This window comes from Pneumocystis carinii (genome assembly GCF_001477545.1).
Source record: "Pneumocystis carinii B80 chromosome Unknown supercont1.6, whole genome shotgun sequence".
NCBI lineage: Eukaryota > Fungi > Ascomycota > Pneumocystomycetes > Pneumocystales > Pneumocystaceae > Pneumocystis > Pneumocystis carinii.
Genome location: NW_017264718.1, coordinates 154,962 through 175,185, shown reverse-complemented (window position 1 = coordinate 175,185; position 20,224 = coordinate 154,962). Strand labels below are relative to the sequence as shown.

At 26.5% G+C, this 20,224-nt stretch overlaps 7 protein-coding genes across 7 annotated transcripts; 4 read left to right on the top strand and 3 right to left on the bottom strand.

Annotated features, from left to right (window-relative positions):
• The first annotated feature begins 6 nt into the window (after positions 1-6).
• On the top strand, positions 7-1,432 carry T552_01480 (hypothetical protein). The gene is made up of 4 exons (XM_018370062.1): positions 7-226; positions 273-388; positions 431-668; positions 714-1,432. Exons 1-4 carry the CDS (start codon positions 44-46, stop codon positions 1,389-1,391), a joined length of 1,215 nt encoding a protein of 404 aa, XP_018226218.1. The 5' UTR covers positions 7-43; the 3' UTR covers positions 1,392-1,432.
• An 82-nt stretch (positions 1,433-1,514) lies between these two features.
• T552_01479 (hypothetical protein) lies at positions 1,515-2,888 on the top strand. The gene is made up of 7 exons (XM_018370061.1): positions 1,515-1,612; positions 1,655-1,683; positions 1,734-1,983; positions 2,034-2,224; positions 2,277-2,356; positions 2,402-2,431; positions 2,477-2,888. The coding sequence occupies exons 1-7, from the start codon at positions 1,561-1,563 to the stop codon at positions 2,841-2,843; spliced, it is 999 nt and encodes a 332-aa protein (XP_018226217.1). The 5' UTR covers positions 1,515-1,560; the 3' UTR covers positions 2,844-2,888.
• A 126-nt stretch (positions 2,889-3,014) lies between these two features.
• Positions 3,015-5,626, bottom strand: T552_01478 (DNA repair protein (mre11)). The gene is made up of 13 exons (XM_018370060.1): positions 5,222-5,626; positions 5,083-5,173; positions 4,784-5,040; positions 4,550-4,735; positions 4,249-4,510; positions 4,087-4,201; positions 3,846-4,032; positions 3,724-3,802; positions 3,634-3,681; positions 3,431-3,592; positions 3,337-3,383; positions 3,176-3,290; positions 3,015-3,132 (listed from the first exon to the last, which is right to left on the bottom strand). Exons 1-13 carry the CDS (start codon positions 5,371-5,373, stop codon positions 3,058-3,060), a joined length of 1,776 nt encoding a protein of 591 aa, XP_018226216.1. The 5' UTR covers positions 5,374-5,626; the 3' UTR covers positions 3,015-3,057.
• A 1,012-nt stretch (positions 5,627-6,638) lies between these two features.
• On the top strand, positions 6,639-7,573 carry T552_01477 (ribose 5-phosphate isomerase A). The gene is made up of 3 exons (XM_018370059.1): positions 6,639-6,944; positions 6,989-7,445; positions 7,498-7,573. The coding sequence occupies exons 1-3, from the start codon at positions 6,685-6,687 to the stop codon at positions 7,525-7,527; spliced, it is 747 nt and encodes a 248-aa protein (XP_018226215.1). The 5' UTR covers positions 6,639-6,684; the 3' UTR covers positions 7,528-7,573.
• A 243-nt stretch (positions 7,574-7,816) lies between these two features.
• T552_01476 (hypothetical protein) lies at positions 7,817-11,552 on the bottom strand. Its single transcript, XM_018370058.1, has 9 exons — positions 11,246-11,552; positions 9,334-11,202; positions 9,209-9,291; positions 9,012-9,159; positions 8,874-8,965; positions 8,614-8,830; positions 8,519-8,568; positions 8,198-8,477; positions 7,817-8,153 (listed from the first exon to the last, which is right to left on the bottom strand). The coding sequence occupies exons 1-9, from the start codon at positions 11,521-11,523 to the stop codon at positions 7,850-7,852; spliced, it is 3,321 nt and encodes a 1,106-aa protein (XP_018226214.1). The 5' UTR covers positions 11,524-11,552; the 3' UTR covers positions 7,817-7,849.
• A 788-nt stretch (positions 11,553-12,340) lies between these two features.
• On the top strand, positions 12,341-16,653 carry T552_01475 (hypothetical protein). Its single transcript, XM_018370057.1, has 20 exons — positions 12,341-12,373; positions 12,424-12,682; positions 12,732-13,695; positions 13,737-14,380; positions 14,430-14,667; positions 14,711-14,961; positions 15,005-15,020; positions 15,070-15,128; positions 15,170-15,194; positions 15,247-15,263; positions 15,310-15,376; positions 15,420-15,457; positions 15,498-15,755; positions 15,806-15,842; positions 15,887-15,964; positions 16,013-16,104; positions 16,153-16,164; positions 16,208-16,459; positions 16,510-16,591; positions 16,637-16,653. Exons 3-19 carry the CDS (start codon positions 13,218-13,220, stop codon positions 16,561-16,563), a joined length of 2,616 nt encoding a protein of 871 aa, XP_018226213.1. The 5' UTR covers positions 12,341-12,373; positions 12,424-12,682; positions 12,732-13,217; the 3' UTR covers positions 16,564-16,591; positions 16,637-16,653.
• Positions 16,615-20,130, bottom strand: T552_01474 (hypothetical protein). Its single transcript, XM_018370056.1, has 13 exons — positions 20,072-20,130; positions 19,950-20,027; positions 19,730-19,909; positions 19,560-19,682; positions 18,885-19,511; positions 18,603-18,836; positions 18,213-18,545; positions 17,655-18,170; positions 17,214-17,612; positions 17,088-17,161; positions 16,950-17,045; positions 16,765-16,903; positions 16,615-16,722 (listed from the first exon to the last, which is right to left on the bottom strand). Exons 1-13 carry the CDS (start codon positions 20,084-20,086, stop codon positions 16,660-16,662), a joined length of 2,877 nt encoding a protein of 958 aa, XP_018226212.1. The 5' UTR covers positions 20,087-20,130; the 3' UTR covers positions 16,615-16,659.
• Between the last annotated feature and the right edge of the window lie 94 nt (positions 20,131-20,224).

The window sequence follows — 20,224 nt, the reverse complement described above, 5'->3', positions numbered from 1 at the left end:
AAATTATTTTTTTGACGTTCGAATCTCAAATTTCTGTCTAACGATGACTTCAAAAAAATATATTAACTATGAGAGACTGGATCAGCCTATATTTGATGTATATAAATATGCAAATACTATTATTAAGGAAACACATAATCAATCAGATCATATGATTGATATAGAAGTTCCTCTTAAAAAAATACAATATGATTTAGAAGAAATCATGGAAGAGATTCAAGAAGAAGTTTGTTTTTTTATGAGATTTGAATAGGAAATTGAGATATTTTCAGCTTAAAGAGGACCATAATGATCTTATAAATCATGTAAAATTTATAAAAGAAAGTTCGAATGAAAATATTGAATGGATAAAGAAATATACAGAACCATTGGTTGGGTTATTTGAAGAGTAAAAGACGAAAAAAAATTAAATGAGACTTATAATATGCAGAATGGATGAAAAATGGACATCTAAATATGAATCAGCATCATGTTTATTAGTTTCTTTAAAAAATAATCATATAACTAGTCAATTGCTTAGAGAAGTTCAAGAATCAATTATTTTATTGAAACATCTTAAAAGTTTACATCAAGAAATGAAATCACATGTAAATGAAACAGAATTGTGGAAGGAATGTCTTAGAATGGCAACGATAATCAAAGAATGGAAAACAATTTTACGAAATTTAGTTTGAATCATGAATTATTGAAAATATATCTTAACGTTTATATAGATGGATATTTTGATAATTAGAGAATATATTCCGTTTGTAACATCTGTTTCAAACGAGTTAGAATCTATGGCATATGATGCTATTTTTGTAAAAAAATATACATCAAAAAATTTACTTGTTTCTATTATATCGACTTATTTTTTACTTAATGAAGATGCTTTGATTTCTAATTTAAAAAAATATAACAGTCAGAGTATAAAAGATGCAGTTGAGTATTTTTACAAAAGCATTGAAATTAATTTAACATTAAAACGATTATCTATAACTGATTCGGCTAAAGCAACAAGTATTTTATTAACAAATATTGAAAAAGGATGGTCAAATATAGAAAATATTTCAAAAAACATTTACCATTTAAATGAAGCTTTAGAAGAATCAATACCTTTTTTTCTAAAGGAAACTTTTTTGACACATAAAGACACAATTATCTCTAATATTTTAGAAAAATTAAACGATCAATCGTCTATTCAATATTTTTGGAAACAATTTTCTTCTCAACTTATACTTAAAATTAAAGATATCACTAAACAATCATTATGGCTTAATAAAATATTATCTCAAGAATCTGAATTCATTTTAAAATTAATTCAAAAAACACTTCATCAAGAACTTCATAATTATGAGCTTCAAAAACTAATTTTAGAAAATATCAAGTCTTCAATTACACAAAAGAAATAATTTATTACATACGAAACATTTATTTAATTCTTATTTATCTATAACTTATTTTTATTATAAAACTTATCTACTCTTCGGACCTCAAAAAAATTGATTAAAACTACAACTTAAAATTTTATACATAAAAGTTCTATCTTAAGAGGGTTTATGTCTTTAAATAGTATTACCAATGCCTCAAAAAAAACCAGTACCTTCAGCAAAAAAAAATCCTGCAAAAATTGGTAAATAAACATATTATTAGAAAAATGATCTGATTTTTTTAGTGGAAGATAAGACTTTTGGTCTTAAAAATGTACGTTAATGAGTGAAATATGTCATATTCTAATATGATAATCGTTTTAGAAAAACAAGTCATCCAAAATCCAAGCTCAAATTCGTCAAATAGAATCTCAAGCAGCAAACATTGGAAAAAACAAAATTGCAAAGGAAAAAGAGATTCAAAAAAAGGAACAAGCAGAGAAAAAAATAGCAGAAGAATCCAGAAAGATGGAACTTTCGGAGTTATTTAAACAACCACCTCAGAAAGTACCGTTTGGTGTGGATCCAAAAAGTGTTCTTTGTCAATATTTTAAACAAGGTTTTTGTGATAAAGGTTTTAAAGGATTTTGATATTAATATTTGTTTAATAATACATAAAAATAGGGAAAAAGTGCAAATTTAGTCATAATCTTGATGTTGAAAAGAGATCAGAGAAAAAGGATATATATACAGATTCTCGTTTAACGCATTTAAATGAAGACAAATCACTTATTGATAAAAGGAATGATGTTATTGATTCATGGGATGATGAAAAACTTCAATCTGTTGTTTTAAGTAAACATGGAAATCCAAAGGTTGATATATTTAATACGACATATATATATATATATTTAATATAAAAAACAGACAACAACGAATATTGTTTGCAAGTTTTTCCTAGAGGCAATAGAAAAGGGTATTTATGGATGGTTCTGGGTTTGTCCAAAGTATAAAAAAAAGAAACATAGAAAAAAAAACTAACAAAAGTTTAGTGACGGAGATAATTGTAAATATAAACACAGGTTTATTATTTTAATATTTTTTTCTAAGACTTAAATATATAATAGCCTTCCTCCTGGATTTATTTTGAAAAATAAGCAAAAAGATAAAAAAGAAGACTTAATTACATTAGAACAATATATTGAAATAGAAAGGCATAAACTTGGGCCAAATCTAACGCCCGTAACGTTAGAAACATTTACAGAATGGAAGAGAAAGAGAGATCAAAAGAAAGAGCAAGAGGAATTAGAAAATAGAAAAAGAAAAGAAGCCAATTTAGCAGCTGGACGAACTATTGGTTTAAGTGGAAGAGAATTATTTGAATATGACACTTTTATGTATGAAGATGAAGAAGATGAAGATAATGACGATAAAGCATTGGACTTAAATGAATTTAGAAGAGCCTTAGATGATCTAGAAGATATAGACGAGTAAGAAATAAAATTATTATAATTTCTAACACACCAAAAATGAGCATTTAACATTTTAAACATATTCTCAAACAATTTTATTATAAAACACAGTACAATTTGATAATAACTGTTAAACATTAATTCATCAACAATAATATGCAATTAACGAATGATAATAAAAAATACATTTTGACATAATTTGTATATATGTAAAATACATAAAAATAACTATATATTTATCTTTGTATTAATTTCGGTTTTTTAAAACTAAATCTTGGAACAAATTCATCATCTGAAGAATCATCAATATCCTGAAATAAGTTAGCTGACAAATAATTAATATCTAAAATATACATCATCTATATATATGGCATTCTGAGGCTTCCATTTTCCATAGTTCAAATTTCGAGTAGAATGATTTTTATCAATATTATATACTTTTAATTCAACATTTTGCACATTTGGGACTCTAATATTATATTAGATTTCAATAAACAAGAAATCTATGTAAGTACATTATATTGTCATACCCAAAAGCAGAATCTTTATCATCTATAAAATCCTATAAAATTTCATTATTAATTTTATAAAATAAAATCATATACGAACATTTTCTTTCACTATTTCAGATATATTTTTACATAAATTATTAGATTCAGAAATCGAATCTTGTTTAATATTTATATTTTCATCGCAATTGTTTCCTAAAAATGATCTATTATTTAAACTTTCAAAATCATTAGTTATTTTATTTTTATTTTCCTCTTGTTTCTAAATAAAATTAGACAATATAACACAATTTTATAAATTACATGTTGTAATCTGGTTCTTTCCTCATACAATTGTTTTTGTTTTATTAACTTTATATATTTAAAAAAATATCATTAAAGAGAATTGCTTACTTCTGCTTCTAAATTTTCTTCTGTAACTTGATTTTTAGTCAAAAGTTTAACTCGACCATCAAGATATGTAGTAACAAAACTAATGATATTTAGCTTTTATAAAATCATATAAAAATAAAAACCATTTAAGTGCTTCTCGATCATCCTTTTCAATAAATTTCGTAACAGCCTCTCCAAGTTCATGCTCTGGTAAACATATCAAACTTTGAACATTAAGAAATTCTTTCACTAAATCTTCAACTTTTATGTTTTCTAATTTTACATTTGACATTTCTACATCAGAATGTAACATTCTGTTCCCTCTATTCCCTATAAATATTAACATAATAAAGTCATATGATAATTGTTAAAATATTTTCTTACGTGTATTTTTCTTCATATAAAATTTAACAACATCATTAGGATTCGCAACTTTTCCAACAAACCGATTTGAAAATCTTTGAGGGTTTTCTACCTGATATTCCAAAGAATATTCTACCTATTTTCCTTATAAATACAAAATCTTAATAATATATTTTATATGACTTTCAAACGTATTAAAGGTAGCGGCGGTTCTTTAATATCATATGGTTCTTGAAATGATTTCCAATCATTTATTGCTTCTTCAATTGCTTCTTGAATTTTTTCCATTAAAAACGTAGTAACCATACTTTTATTATTTATATTAGGCCGAATAGATTTATTTTCACATAAACTTATGTCTTTCATAACGAATGGTCGAACACTTTTAAGCCTTATCTTTTCTAAAGTAAATGATCGTTCAGTAATAGAAAGAATTGCAATATGTCTAAAATATTTTATTACTTCATTGTAAAAGAAAACTTACTTTGAGACAGCCTCTCCATAACAAAGGCTGGTAGCTACTGATGATCCTGGCTGAATTACATAAAAATTTTGCTGAGAATTATATACTGGATCAATTGCACATTCATGTTCATGTCCCCATAATACCAAATCAAAAAAATCAGGAATAAAATTTTCAGGTAAATAGCCTGTTTCTGTATGTGATGTACTAATTCAATAATCAATTCATTCATGTTTCAAAAATAATGCATCCTACTGATTTTGATGAACCGCAATTAAATTAAACCATGTATTCTGTTCAACATCGGGCCTCATAAATCGAACGTTCTCTTGTTTAAATGAACGATAGAGTCGTTCATCTCTTACATTAGATAATCCATATAATGCTAATTTCGTATTCCCTTTTCTTAAAAGAATAGGCCGAACTATGATATTGTCATTTTCTGGAACTCGACCAAAATAATTGATTAATCCTGAAATTTGTAAAATATCCAACGCACAAAGTCGATCTTCCTTAAAAAACATCAATTTACACCTAAAATAAAGAAAAATTACACCAGAAGGATCATCATGGTTACCATGAATAGAAAAAACCGGAATTGCTACATTTATCTCTGGATCCTCCACATTCACATGGCAAAATAACCTACGACATTTCTAAACGAAAAAAAACATGATTCTATCAAAATCATACACATCTTTAGACATCAAAGACTGATCACTAAGAATCTCTAACTCGAACGGCTTTTCTCCAAAGCAATTTAAACGTAATGTCCGCATCACCTGATACATAGCTTTACGAGACGGTTTGTTTTCATGGAAAAGATCTCCACATAAAATAACCATATCCACCTATTCATAAGCCAGTAAAGAACCTACCACTGCCCATTTTACATCATTTAAGCGCGCCTGTGTCATTACTTCTTCAAAAGCAATATACGAGTCGTTGCCTCGAATAGGGTCTTTTTCAAGATAACCAACATGATTATCCGTAGAAATTAGGATTCTTATTGTTGATGAAGCAGATAATTCGTTATTTTCTTGAAAATTCATCTCTTAAACCCGTTTAATCCTGCTGATCCTCATTACCAGAGGTTTTTTGTCGTTACGATCAAGCGTCTAAGGGTGGATAAAAATATATGGATTGTAGAGAATATAGAAGAAATACAAGGAATTATGAAGACAATGACGTTTATATAGAATAGAAATAGGAATTGAATGAGGATTGCTTTTTTTTTTAAAAAAAAAATACATATTTTTCATCATTTAAAGAATGCTTTATGTTGTAAAAAAAAAAGAAGTAGATATAGACACAAGTAGATGAAGAAAGAAAGAATTGAATGATTTTTTTATTGAAGAAATGATTTTTAAATCTTAAATATTTTTTTCAAGAAAAAAATAGTTATACTAGATAAGATATTTCATTAAATACAAGATAAAGATGAATTGTTTAAAGAGATGTTAAGAGAAGAAGGATATTATGAAAAGAAGAAGGATGTTATGAGATGATATATTGAATTATTTTTTTTTTAAAAAAAAGATGATAAATATGGACAGAAAAATGGAACGTATGAATATATATATTGAATCAGTAACATAAAATTAAAAGAAATATACAAAGAAAGAATTGTAAAAGAGAAATTGAAAGATAACCTTTTTTATATAAAAATTCAGTGCAAAAACAACAGTAAAAAACTTATATTTGGATATTCATGGGAAATTTTAAAAAATCCATTGATATGTATATTATATTTAAATAAAAATAATATTTAAATAAAAACAACAAATCAATGAAAACAATGATTCAATTGCAGCCAATTTAGATATACAAATAGACTATTAAATATCTAATTGATTACCATCATTACAACATAAAATCAACTAAACTAGTCTTCAATAATTAAATAGATATTAAGATTATATATATATATCAAAGCTATCTACGTCTAACAATCAATATGATCTGAATATTAAGGTCTTTAATATAAAAATTTCTAAAGACTAATATCGAAGTCTAACCTGCTGAAAAAATATTATAAGACTTGATGAAGAAATATTAAAAAATATACAGGAAAACCCTTAAAGACGTAGTTAAATATGGCTACAAAGTACTCTAGATTATAAGAAATAGAGTATTTTTTGTTTTTTTTTTTAAAAATGGCAGAATATGAAAATGAATGGGAAAAACCATTTAAATCAGAGATTGAAAAAGCAAAGCAACAAGCAGCTTATAAAGCTGTAGATGAGTGCTTTTCTGAAGAAATGAAAATAATTGGTATTGGAAGCGGATCAACAGTTGCATACGCAGTTGAGCGAATTGCTCAAAAAAAAGTAAAAGATATGATATTTATTCCTACAGGATTCCAGAGCAGACAGTTAATATTAGATCTTGGGTTATATTTAGGAGATGTTGATGTGTATGTTTTATACGGGATGAAGCCGAGTTAGTTATATTTTATAGATATTCAACAGTAGATATTGTTTTTGATGGGGCAGATGAGGTAGATGATGATTTAAATTGTATTAAGGGAGGGGGTGCTTGCCTTTTTCAAGAGAAATTAGTTGCATCAAGTGCCAAGAAGAAAGTGATTATTGCAGATTATCGTAAAAAATCACATATTTTAGGTGAAAAATGGCATCAAGGAATTCCTGTAGAGGTTATTCCTGTTGCCTGTTCTAGGGTTATGAATAATCTTATACGTTTGGGTTCATTAGGTCCAAAATTACGTCCTTGTAGACATAAAGCGGGTCCAATGATAACAGATCATGGGAATTTTATTATTGATGCACCTTTTGGCAAAATTAAGCATCCAGAGGTACTAGAGAAAAACATAAAAATGATAATTGGTGTGGTTGAAGTAGGTCTTTTTGTAAATATAGCAGATGTGGTGTATTTTGGAAATGAAGATGAAACAGTTGTATGTTATTCTCTTTTTTATATGATTTTTTTAATATTTTTCTTTATTTCAGATTTCTTATTATAAAGAACGCAAAAACTAATTATTTATAACATAAATATATAGTCATTAAATTTCTTACATTCAACAAATTAAAGTTAAATAGTGAATTTCATAAAAAAACAGATCAAGAACATCCAACTAAAAAATAAACTAAATCAATTAGATATATTATGTTTAATAAAGGAAAAAATATACAAAATTAGTGCTTTCAATATTTATATTAAAAACTGAAAACACACACAGTTATTATGAATATGTTATTACATATATCCAAATCACTAAGTAATATCTATAAAACTCAAAATCAAAAAATATTTTTACATTAATATTAGACAATGAATCCTAATTGTTTATAGTTTAGTTCATTTATTTTTAGAATTTATATCGAATGAAATATAACTAACGAACTTAATTGCTTTTTTTATATGTATCTCTGTAATGTTTTCCCCATTAAGCCATTTTAAAGGAGGACAAGATGATAGAATTAAATCCTGATATAATTTACGCCTAAGCTGTATTTTCTTAGGAAGGGTTTTCACAAATTCTTTATCTTTTTCAGCCCATGTATTATCATATAATTTCATTTGAAGGCCAAAAAAAATTGATGAATTATTCATATCTAATGAAAAAAAAGGAGGATATAAATTTATGACACATGGATTTAACCTAATATCATATTAAATAAAGAATTGTTGAATAGTAAGATATACCTCATGTCAAAATCGCGTAGAGCTTTTAAAGAACTTAATACTTCGATAACATCTGTTATTTTAGAAATTTGATTCCCATTAATAAATAATCGTTTGAGTAAAGGCATTCCTTTTAATGGATCGATATTTTTTAAATGATTATGACTAAGATTAAGCATACGAATATTTAAAGCCATTTCAGCAAATGATTGAGGAAGAGCTGTCATTTGAACATTTACTAGTTCTAAGTATTGTAGAGTTAAAAGTCGAGAAGAAAAATCTAATGAACAAATAGGATTCACTTAAAATATTAGGGAGCTTAATATATAAAAAAACACTTACATGATATACAAATCTTCTTGATATTCATCAATGAATTTAATTCAAGATTTCTAGATATTAAAATTAAAACTTTTTCCAAAAAAAAAGCTACTTACAATTTGCCTAATTTCTGGTTTCTTATTGATAATTTTTCCAATTTTGCAAGATATCTAATCTCATTCATATCTCCAAGATTGTTATTATCCAAAGATAATATTCGAAGATTTGGGAAGTTTTTAGGGTCAAACTTTTTTAAAGAATTCTTAGAAAGTTTCAAAACACGAAGTTTTAGCATTTTCTTCTCAGCACAAAAGGAAGAAAGATTATTTTTATCTATCTATATTAAATTGAATAAAAATGTTAATACCTTAAATACCTAAATTCAATGTAGTTAAATTCTGCAAATTATCTACACCTTTAAATCGTTTTATCTTATTGCAGCAAAGGTTCAATTGTTCCAATTTAGGACTAGATAGTTCTTAGTATAAAACTACTAATTAATAAGCAATCTTACAGATCACAATTAGAAAAATCTATGTCACAAAGTAAATTGTGAGAAAGAGAGAGATCCAAAAGACCATCTAATTTTTCTATTCCATCTAAACTGGAAATTTTATTATTTGAAACATCTAATTGTCGAAGATGAACTAATACATTTAAACCTAATTTATCTTAATATTTTATATGCTTTTTTTTAAAAAAGATACAAACCTTTAAGACTTTGAATTTCGTTATTAGAGAGATTCAAATACTGGATATTTATCAAATGAGAGAATCCTGTAAGAGATGATAAACTATCAATGTCAAAAACTACTATTGCAGATAAGAAAACATACTTATTATTTTGCAGATTCATATTCCGTACAGTATTAGGGCATCCAGTCAAAAACGTAAGCTTATTATAACTAACATCCAAATTATTTAATTTAGGACAAAAATCGGACAATCCTATCAAAGATTCTATATTTTTGCCAGAAAGATTTAAATGTTGAAATTTCTCCCAAAATGGTTCATAAGGTTCAATATCAGTCAAAACAACAACTAAATTCTGTATTGCCATAGAAAAACTACAATTGAGTGTTGCACTAGATAAATCTTGATGATCTCTTAGAAACTTGCTGTCCGATAAATCTTTATATATATCAACAGAATTTTCATTTATTGAAGATTTTTCATGTATTAATGGTTGTAAAGCCGGCTTTGAACCTTTTGTAAATAATTTTGAGGAATAATCATCAACTACTGAATCAAGATTAACATTAATTAAATTGCCATCAGCAATAATCTCATTTGAGGAACCAGGAACAGATTCCTCATTAAAATTTATATTCTTTGGATAAGCAAAAGTTTTTGGAATATGTTCATCTACTTTTTCTTGCAAAGATTCGTTCATTTCATCTTTTAGTTTTTTAGTATATATTTCTTTTGTAAAACAGACTTTAGGCTTTTGATTAGTATTTTGCATGTCATTTTTGGAAATATCAGAATCTTTCTTCGGTATTTCATCTAAAGACTCTGGAGATACAGGAAAATCTTGTATTCCTTCAAATACGTCTTCAGTTTTATCATGAAAATCCTGCACCCAAGTATTTTTTGTTTTATCTAAAGTCATTGAACCAATTTTGTCACTTAAAAATTGAGAGACATCTTGTGGAGTTATAACTTTTAAATTTTCAGAAGAAAATAACTTCTGATTTAGCCGATTAGCATTAGATTCTTTATTCACAAAAGACGTAGGTTTAGAAATCTTTGTTTTCTGAAAAGTTGTCGGCTCTTTGTCCCATGTTTGTTTTATAGAATCAAAAACTTCTTTTTCTAGTTGTTGATGTTTTGTATTTTCCACAGTATTCAAATTTTCCATTTCTTTATAACATTTTATCGAATCAGAAACAGAAATAAGTGTATTTCTAGAACTTGTTTGCTCAGAAGACCAATCGCTGAACATGGAACGAGTAGGCGTCTCCTCTGTAACAGGTGCACATGAATTCATGCTACTTCTTTTAGATTTCATGGAAGGATCCCCTTCTTTTTGAATATTGAAAGATGAATTTTTAGAATTATACACAATTTCTTCTTCACGAACACTTTCAAGAGTAGATTTCCCAACATGATTACGCCTATTCCTTATACGTTCCATAACTTCTTGCGCTTCGTTAAAAAAATTTTGAGTTGTTATACTATTCATTCGTTCATGACATGTTCGAGCCCTTTTTCTCTCCGGACCACTAGAAGACGTTTTTGCATCTTCATCTGTTTCTTGATTTGCTAGTTCAAAAACCGCTGCTGCAAGTTTATTATTCGTAAATGTGTCAAAATTATCATGAAATAATTTTAAAGGCGACTTTGTCGCTGACGCCATATTCTTACTCTTATTCTCATAAATAGTTAAATTGTTTTCATCTTTTTTATCCTGAAGATTACAATTAAATGTAAACTGATTACTCATTTCGTGACCCTGAAACCCTTTTTGGAACGAATTTATGTCATTTTCAAAGACATTAGATGCTGAAACCCTACTATTTACTTTCGGTGCAAACGATTCCTTATTCTTAGAAGAAATAAAAGGCTTAATTTTATGTAATGAATCAGTTGAATCGTCAGCAGGAAAATTAACTGTTTTAGTTCCTTTTTTTCCTGAATTTTTAATATCCAAAAACTCAAAAATAGACCCCCTTTCCTCCTCTTTCTTATACGAATTTTTAAGACTTATAAAACATAAATTTCACTTTTTAAAAACATCACTCATACTTCTCATCAAACCCATTCTCCGACATTCCAACGCTTAAAATATCATTAAACATATCCTTCATCATATTCGCATTCTCCTTCTTCCACTCTGGTATCATTTCATTGACAATTAATGATGGATCTCTTTCTGTTAAGATCCTCACTGTATCTTCATAATTAAGACTCTGAATAGTCGGTAAAGTCCCTCCAGATGACGGCGTAACCCATTCTAGAGACTCATCTTTCACTTCAACATTAAAAAATCCACTATTAGACTCTAAAACAGAGGCTTTTGCCATCCCTTAATATCTTGTTTTTTTTCTCTTGTCTACAACTAACCTGTGGAGGTTAGCTGTTTATCGTAGGGGTTTCCATGGTAACCATTGATACAACACTGTATAAACCAATTAGTAGTCTTGAGAAAACAGTATGTTTAAACTCAGAACTGAAATGCAAACAAAGATAAACAGATCAATTGACATAGTTATAAAGGGAAATCATTGTTTTAGAATGAATTGTGTAGAATGATATAATATTTTTATAACTTGACTTGTTGAAAGAAAAGAAATAAAGTTATTTTTTTTAGTAGAAGTAGAACAGACGAAAAGAGTCGTTATAATTATCTTTTTATTATAGAAATACAAAAAACTTGATACTCTTTGTTTCTAGAGCCATATTAAGGGTTAGGGTTAGGGTTACTATTATAACGTATAATAAGGATAGACATTAGGGATAAGTTAGGGTTGTCAGGGTTAAACTAGGGTTAATTTAGGGTTAATTTAGGGTTAACCAGGATGACCCTTGTAATATTAGGGTTATGTTAGGGTTACTTAGGGTTACTTAGGGTTATTCTAGGGTTACATTAGGGTTATATATATCCCTAAATTAAAAATATCTTTAAGTTTTATAAGTAAAACATAAAGATTAAAATGAAGTTTGGAGACAAGTATAAGAAGCTCTTTTTATATATTTATCTATGACTAATATATTTTAGTTTAATTAAGAACCGAATATTGGAGTTTAGGTTTTTATAAAGGATTAAATATGTAAAATTAATAAGAATAAGCTCAAAATATATTAATTACAAGGGATTGAAGAGAGAAATCTCTAATATATCATCAAAACAAGCAGAATATAGAGAATTTTCATGTAAGATGATGGATATATTACTAAAGATTGCGACTTATTTTTATATAAAGCATTTTTTTTAATGCTTGATGATAATTTGAAATGTGTTGAGACATTTTTTAACCAAAAGAAAAGCCAGATATCTTATAGGATTGGGCTAATTGTGAAAAAATACCACTTAGATTTTCTTAATGAAAATAAATCTCTTAATCTTTCAAGCGAGGAGAAAGAAGATCTTTTAATTTTATTACTTTCTTTACGTTCAGATCTCCAAAAGATATTTTGGTATGTAGAAATGAACAAGAGGGGATTTTCAAAGATTTTAAAGAAGTAAAACGTTTTTAAATTATATATATATATTCCAATTAATATAATTCAGAGTTGATAAGAAATGTAATATTTTAGTAAAGTCAAATTATATGGAATCTAAAGTAGTTTAAATGATTTTTAGATTCATATTTAGTATGATAATCAGGTATTAGTGCTTTTGGAAAATACAACAATAATAGAATTACTTCATAACGTTAATAATTATATTTCTTATTATACTAACGTAGATTCTTCGAAGCAATGTAAAGAGGATGTTTTAGACTCAATTACAGATACTCTATCTAATTTTTGTTTTGTTATTTCTCCAGTTCTTGCGACAGAGATACAAACATCTATTTATCAAAATAATGTGGATAATTTTAAATTTCTAATTGATAAATTAAGATCCGAATCTCTTTCAAATATCCTAATCACTTTGGTACAGAAGTGTCTTATTGCTAAATCTTTGTCATGTATTAAGGTGGTTTTTCCATATTTAGATGTGCTTATAGAAGATGAAGAGATAAATAATAGAAATCTTATTCATAAGCATATTATGTATATTGGAAGATGTAAACTAAAGGCACTCAACAATACAAATAAAAATATGTCATCGCTTCCATATATTGATCAACTACTTTATCTTATACCAACAGTAACAAATTTATATATTTATACCAGGGATTCCAATTCTTGTAATTCTGATACCATAGACATAGAAGAAACAGAATCATTAGAATTTTTGCTTTCTCAATTTAGACCAGTTCATTATAAATATTTATCAGGCCAAGATATATACCAACGACTTCCTTTACATTATGCTGTACAATATGGTCTTCTTAAAACTACTCGATTAATATTAGATTACATGGTAAAATGGGGACAATTAGATCCTGAAATTGATAATTTAAATAATTCCAAGTGGAAAGATTCAGAAGGATATACTCCATTGCATTGGGCTATCTTAATTCGTGATATAGAAATTTTAAAAACATTGCAAACCATAAATCAGAAAATTGATTCACTTTCTTATGGTATCTTTACTCTTAATTGATATTTTATTAATAATATTTAGGAAAAAAAATTATATATGAAGAAAAAATAGAAAGTGACAACACTTATTCTGCTTTGGCTCTTGCAGCTAAACTTAATTACGATGAGATAGTATATCAATTGCTGGAATCTGGATTGGATATTAATCATCAAAACAAAGAAGGAGAAACTCCACTTCATATTGCTACTCGTCTAAATAACATAGCTACTGTTAAAATACTTTTAAATGGTACAGAAAATCAAAAGCAAAATACAGAATTACGAGAAAATCTTTATGGATGGACACCTTTATTTATAGCAGCAGTAGAAGGCTATATTGAAATATTACAACTACTTATTTCTGCAAATACGAAAATCAATGATGTTGATTTTTCTGGGTGGACGGCTCTTGAGCATGCTGTTTTTAGAGGTCATATGAATTGCGTTGATCTTTTATCAACGCCAGAAGTACAAGAATTTGTCCAGAAACAAGCTTTAATACATGAAAATCCAGAGGATATGGAGAACGAACATAAATTTGTCATATATGATGAAAATGATGAATCTCAAGACGAAATTGAGAAAAATAACTCATCAGTCTCATTACAAAAAAACAATTCTGCGATAAAAGTAGCATCAATGAAAAGTTTCGGCCATAACTATCTAAAAGATGAATTAATGGTTATTGTAAGTTACTATTATATATTATTAAACTTTATTTTTTATTTTTTTATAGGTCACTTTAGGTTCAACTGATAAAAAAAAGAAAGTGAAGCCAGTAGAAATCGATGATGTTTCTCTTATAGAGGCACCCATTTCTCAACAGGATATTCCTTTTTCCTTAATTATTAAAGCTAGAAATGCAGAAGGGGGCAATACAATTATAGATTTTCCAGCTCATTATTGTATAGAAACTGAACCTATTATCTTTAATACTACTAATTACGAAAAAATGGAGCTTTTATTTGATATTGGTATTATTTTTTTTATTAAAATATAATTTTAATTCATTACTAGTTCCAACATACAATGAAAATCGAAATGTACCCATTGGACGTGCTGTTGCTATATTATCAACTATAAAAACGAATCTTGGTAAAACAAAAGAATCATTGGACGGTGAATTGAAGATCCCTATTTTAAAAGCAGATACTTTATCTGTTATTGGAAGTATAAATTTTGAATTTAGGGTTATTACTCCATTTAAACATCCTAATATCTCAACTGAAAACAATTCTACATATTGGAAATCACTAATTAAAACAAGGGTATTAAAAACTTATTTAATAATAATTATATAAAATGTTTTAGGTAATTGGCCATAGAGGTTTTTTATAATTTTCTAGATATAGTCATTAAATTAACTATTTTCTAAGGACTTGGAGAAAATCGTGCATCAAAGAAAAGTTTACAACTTGGAGAAAATACACTACAGGTATTTTATATAATTGACAAATTATAATAATAACATCATAGTCATTTATTTCTGCTGCAAATCTAGGTAAGATTTTTTAATAATTTTACTATCAAAAAAAACTAATAAAATATTTTAGGAGCATCATATGTAGAAGTATTTTTTTTTTCTATTGTTATTTAAGATATCAACCATTATATAGTTCGATGTTCAATTGACGAAAGATTGTATTCCAATTATTTATCATGATTTCCTAGTTTCAGAAACAGGTAGCTTTTTTGAAAATATATTGATTTATATAATATTTTCTAGGTATTGATGCACCAGTTCACAATTTAACTTTGCAACAGGTATATTAGTTCATTATTAATAATTAAACATATATTTTAGTTTTTGGCATTGTCGGAAACTAAGAACAAAACTGTTCCACCTGCATTTTTAAATGGATCAATTTCACCTTTATCTTCAAAATTGAGACTCGATTTTATGAAACGTTCAAAAAGTCATTATTTCAGTAATTTTAAAGATCATAATGAATTATATGAACGAATCAAATATACTAGAGACTTTAAAATTAAGGGCTACAAAGGAAATGCACGTGGACAAAGTATTCAAGGCCCTTTTATGACATTAGAAGAAGCCTTTAAGGTATTTATCTTTTTTAATTTATTGATATAATCAAATTCAATATTTATTAGAGAATACCTAGTCATGTCGGATTTAATATTGAATGTAGTATGTTAAATATATTACTTTGATTTTAAAATTCAATGTTTTAGAATATCCTATGCTTTTTGAAGCAGAAAAAGAAGAAATGGATAACATTGCAATCGAATTAAACAAATGGGTTGATACAGGTAATTATATTTTTATATTATTTTAGAATTAATCGTAATACTTTAAAGTTTTAAGAATTGTCTATGATCATAAAAAAGATAGGGACATAATATTTAGTAGTTTTCATCCGGAAATATGTTTACTTCTATCTTATAAACAGGTTAGTTTTTTTTGAAATTTTAACTTTAAACTAACAATAAACACAAAGCCCTCAATACCTGTTCGTAATTATTTATTTATTTTTCTTTTAATATTTATTTTAGATTATGTTTCTTACAGATGCTAATATCTCTAATAGAGATATTAGATGTGCATCTTTACAAGAAGCTATTAGATTCGCAACTAAATGGAATTTGTTGGGTATTGTATGCAATTCAGGTCCATTAGTATTATGTCCACGCCTAATCCAGGTGGTCAAAGATTCTGGTTTAGTTTGTGTAACATATGGATCAGATAATAATGTCACCGAAAATGTTAAATTGCAAATACAAGCAGGGTTAGATGCAGTCATTGTGGTAAGCTATATATATTGTTATATGCAATACGTTTTATAATAATAAATAAGGACTCTGTTTTGGAAATTCGAAAAGGACTTACAGTGAAAGATGATAATTTATAAATTCAATTAAGATTTTTGAACTATCTTAGTAATAGATTATATTATTTTTCAAAAATATACTAATATTAACAAGAATCAAAATGAATCATGATTATCTTATTTCATTTCCATAGATAAAGCACCTCTTGAAAGAAAATCAAAAATAAACTTTAATTTATCCTAAAATTATCAGTATACAATAACTTTATATTTATTAATTACTATTGCATTTTCAAGTTGGGATTGAAAAAAATTATGCTTATTAGCTATTTCACTTTGAGATTTTTTAATTGCTTTAACCATATTATTATTGCTAGAACATTGAGGACAATACTCCATTTCTTCTAAATCATTAATACACCTAAATTATATGAGATAATTATTGAGCATAAAAATAAATGATATACCTCTGATGGTACGAATGTTTACATAGAAAATGAACAACTGGAAGGTCAAGTGTAAGTTCACATATAGAACATTTCATCCCTTGTAAAATTTGCGCACTTTTTGAAATAAGAAAAAAATTAAAAAAATACTATTTTTACCTTTCCATTAAATCATTAAGTTTATTTTTTTTATTTTCTGTATCATTATGATATGTATTAATAAGTTTAGTGTTCTAATGCGAATTAAACACATTAAAAATAACAGAAAATAAGAAATATACTTACATTATCTATTTCTTTTCTTTCTTGTTCAATAATTTCTATCAAGTATTCTCTTACTACACCAATAGTAGCAATGGAATTCAAACTTAATATCTTAATAATTTCTAAAGGTGTCATTAATCGTTCTTCTTTTATTTTTTTAAGAACAATGTGAAAATAGTCTCCAACATCATTTAAAATTTTAGGAGATGATATGAAGTAACCTAAAGCTAGAAGATATAATTCCGACTCAGAGTCTCCGTGTTTTGTTAAAAAATCTATTACTTTAGATGTATCTTGAATAGAACAATAATAACGAAAAGCATCAATTTTTGTGTCTGATTTTTCTTTTAATATTTGAAATCCTTCAGAAAAACCTGTTAAATATGATAAAAGAAGTCCGTTGAATGAATCAATAAGACACTAAAAAAATCAATAGTTATTAAAAAGAAATACATAATATACTGTTTCATTATCCAAAATAGATTTCGCTTTTTTTTCATAGTCTTGACGCTCAATGGAAGAGTTAGAATTTTTTATTTCTCTTAAATAAATCTCATATAAGGTAGTGCATACTAGATCTCTCTCTGAGTTTTTGTAATCAATAGCAGAAAATTTCTCCATTAAAGTTTCCAATATATATATAAGTTGCTTATTATTGTTTATGAAAATAGGAAATATCGAGCTGACACTAGGAATATCATACATTGGTTGCGTTTTTATATCACAGGAGTATGTTTGATTAGAATTAACTACTGATTGCTCGGAAGTTGAATTAGCTGTAGCTGTATTTACATATGGTAGAAAAGAAACATAATTTGTTATTGTAAATTGACTCGTTTGATTAGTCGATTTCTTTAAACTAGATTTCTTTGAAATGGGCATATATGTTCCCGAAAAAAGATCAATACATAATGATACTAGTTCCATAGGAACTTCACTTAAAAGTTTTTTACCATATTTTTTTAAAGAAAAAAACACCTAAAAAATTAATAACATAATATTTATAAAACTTTAACGTACATATTCAGGTTCAAGATCAAGTATATATTCAAGAGATTTTTTGCAATCATTATTATCTTCAATTTGTATCGATAAATATGTATCATAATCCTGACATTTATCTGCCAAATATGCAGCCTGATCATAATAACCTCCTTGACGAAAAACAGTTATAGCAGACATAATATCGAATTCTACATTTTCCTTCATGATAAAATCATTAATTTTTTCCAAATCATGAAGCTTTGCATAACAATTTAAAAGAAGGATTATATGATCAGAGTTTGATAACCTTTTTGCGTATAAAGTTTCTAAAAAACTAATCAAATTATTTATATGCTTGGAATTAAGAAACTAAATAAATAAGTAAATAAATAAATAAAATATTTTAACAAAAAAACAATATCTTACCTTCTTAATTATATTTGAAGGTTTTATTTGGTCAATAGAAAGGATATATTGTTTCATAGATCCATCAAAATCGCCATTATCATAAAGATAATCACCATATTTAATTATAATATCATTAACCTTTGTTCTAGTATAACCACCAGTTAAAGCCAAATCAATAGCTAATGGATATGAATGCTTTTGAAAAAGTATTTCAAGTTTTTCTGATAAAGACTTTTCTTGTACTCTGAATACCTATTTTATTACATATTAAAAAATTATCTTACTAAACATAATAAATACTTGTTCATCCTGAGAAAAAATATATAAATCTCCCCATTCCATAAATATTGTTTTAAAAAAAAATTGAAAATTTGAAACATGTGCAATAAATTTATTTTCAGTATTAATAACTATAAGCTGAGACATATCAAAAATATTTCTTGGACTAATATTTGTCGTACTAGGTGCAATGATAGAGGCAGCACATGGTAGCAAAAATACAAAAATATAATCATGATTAACCAGTACTCCAAATTTCGAGGATTTGTAAGAATAACAGATATTTTTGTTATTGGATTTATAAATGTAGATAGAATCATCCCGAACAATAATCAAGTCATCATTTTTGCGATTTATTGTAGAACATCCTAAAGATGCACCTACAGCATCAATAATTTCAGGTGATTTAAACAAAATTTTTGCATTAATTAACAATTTTAATACTTTTTCCGTTGTAATGATAAAAAGCGATACATCCTTCTTGCTTTCTTTAAAATAAAGACCAGTAATAGGTTCTTCTGACTTATAAATAACTCTTTGTATGGACCCTCTATCTCTTACTAAATCACCCTTAATAAGTAACACAGTACCATTTGCAAAGCCTATAGCAACATAACTGAGATTTTCGGATACAGCAAAACATGAAATCTGTTATTTGTTATTAACATATATAGATACGAATTTTTTAAAGAATACAGGATATGGATTCGCATTATTGTTAATATTGATAGTAGTTTTACATTTCGGTGATTTGAAACTATTCTCAAATGATTCAAGAGACCATATTTTTAATATTGGATCAGAATTATTCTCCTCATCCTTGATATACAATTAAAAAACTATATTTAATTTTTCCTAAAAATTACTCCTATTGTAACTAAAAGAGGTGCCTCAGAAATACAATGTAACAAAATAACACGTCCATTCTTATATGCAGAAAATTCACAAACAATACAAAATTCTGATGAAATAATTCGAATATATCCAAAATTATCTGCTGCATATATATATTTTCTACCTGATGTAACAATAGAAGATGAAATAATCTATCCCAATTAAAAATAGAAATATTAATCAGAAATATACTTTTAATACATCTTGACCTTCTTTTTTATGATATAAATCTGTAATCTCTGTAATCTTGAAAAAATTAAACTGACGCCACTAGATATAATTAATATCATATAATCATTTAAAAATATATATACTGATGAAAGATCCATATATCATCATAAATAAAAGAAATGCTAGTGCTTATTTATGAAAAATTTATCTTTTTTAAAGCTCATTAATAATATTGAATAAATTTCTTAAAAATGTGTTGACCGATATTTATATGATTAGACAGTGAATTAAATTTA

Excerpts from the sequence above, each read along its gene's own strand:
- T552_01477 (XM_018370059.1), top strand. The coding sequence starts at position 6,685 with ATGGCAGAATATGAAAATGAATGGGAAAAACCATTTAAATCAGAGATT. Across the intron at positions 6,945-6,988 it reads TATTTAGGAGATGTTGATGT|ATATTCAACAGTAGATATTG; the intron begins GTATGTTTTATA and ends TATATTTTATAG. Across the intron at positions 7,446-7,497 it reads GAAATGAAGATGAAACAGTT|ATTTCTTATTATAAAGAACG; the intron begins GTATGTTATTCT and ends TCTTTATTTCAG.
- T552_01480 (XM_018370062.1), top strand. The coding sequence starts at position 44 with ATGACTTCAAAAAAATATATTAACTATGAGAGACTGGATCAGCCTATA. Across the intron at positions 389-430 it reads TTGGTTGGGTTATTTGAAGA|AATGGATGAAAAATGGACAT; the intron begins GTAAAAGACGAA and ends TATAATATGCAG. Across the intron at positions 669-713 it reads AAACAATTTTACGAAATTTA|ATGGATATTTTGATAATTAG; the intron begins GTTTGAATCATG and ends ACGTTTATATAG.
- T552_01478 (XM_018370060.1), bottom strand. The coding sequence starts at position 5,373 with ATGGTTATTTTATGTGGAGATCTTTTCCATGAAAACAAACCGTCTCGT. Across the intron at positions 4,202-4,248 it reads TACCTTTAATACGTTTGAAA|GTAGAATATTCTTTGGAATA; the intron begins GTCATATAAAAT and ends TAAGGAAAATAG. Across the intron at positions 3,384-3,430 it reads CTGAAATAGTGAAAGAAAAT|GATTTTATAGATGATAAAGA; the intron begins GTTCGTATATGA and ends GAAATTTTATAG.
- T552_01479 (XM_018370061.1), top strand. The coding sequence starts at position 1,561 with ATGCCTCAAAAAAAACCAGTACCTTCAGCAAAAAAAAATCCTGCAAAA. Across the intron at positions 1,613-1,654 it reads AAAAAATCCTGCAAAAATTG|TGGAAGATAAGACTTTTGGT; the intron begins GTAAATAAACAT and ends TGATTTTTTTAG. Across the intron at positions 2,225-2,276 it reads GTAAACATGGAAATCCAAAG|ACAACAACGAATATTGTTTG; the intron begins GTTGATATATTT and ends TATAAAAAACAG.
- T552_01476 (XM_018370058.1), bottom strand. The coding sequence starts at position 11,523 with ATGGCAAAAGCCTCTGTTTTAGAGTCTAATAGTGGATTTTTTAATGTT. Across the intron at positions 8,478-8,518 it reads CAAGAAGATTTGTATATCAT|TGAATCCTATTTGTTCATTA; the intron begins GTAAGTGTTTTT and ends TAATATTTTAAG. Across the intron at positions 8,154-8,197 it reads CTACGCGATTTTGACATGAG|GTTAAATCCATGTGTCATAA; the intron begins GTATATCTTACT and ends ATATGATATTAG.
- T552_01475 (XM_018370057.1), top strand. The coding sequence starts at position 13,218 with ATGTATATTGGAAGATGTAAACTAAAGGCACTCAACAATACAAATAAA. Across the intron at positions 15,458-15,497 it reads ACAATTTAACTTTGCAACAG|TTTTTGGCATTGTCGGAAAC; the intron begins GTATATTAGTTC and ends CATATATTTTAG. Across the intron at positions 16,460-16,509 it reads GGTTAGATGCAGTCATTGTG|GACTCTGTTTTGGAAATTCG; the intron begins GTAAGCTATATA and ends ATAATAAATAAG.
- T552_01474 (XM_018370056.1), bottom strand. Across the intron at positions 18,171-18,212 it reads TTGATCTTGAACCTGAATAT|GTGTTTTTTTCTTTAAAAAA; the intron begins GTACGTTAAAGT and ends TTAATTTTTTAG. Across the intron at positions 17,046-17,087 it reads CTTAATGATTTAATGGAAAG|TGCGCAAATTTTACAAGGGA; the intron begins GTAAAAATAGTA and ends TATTTCAAAAAG.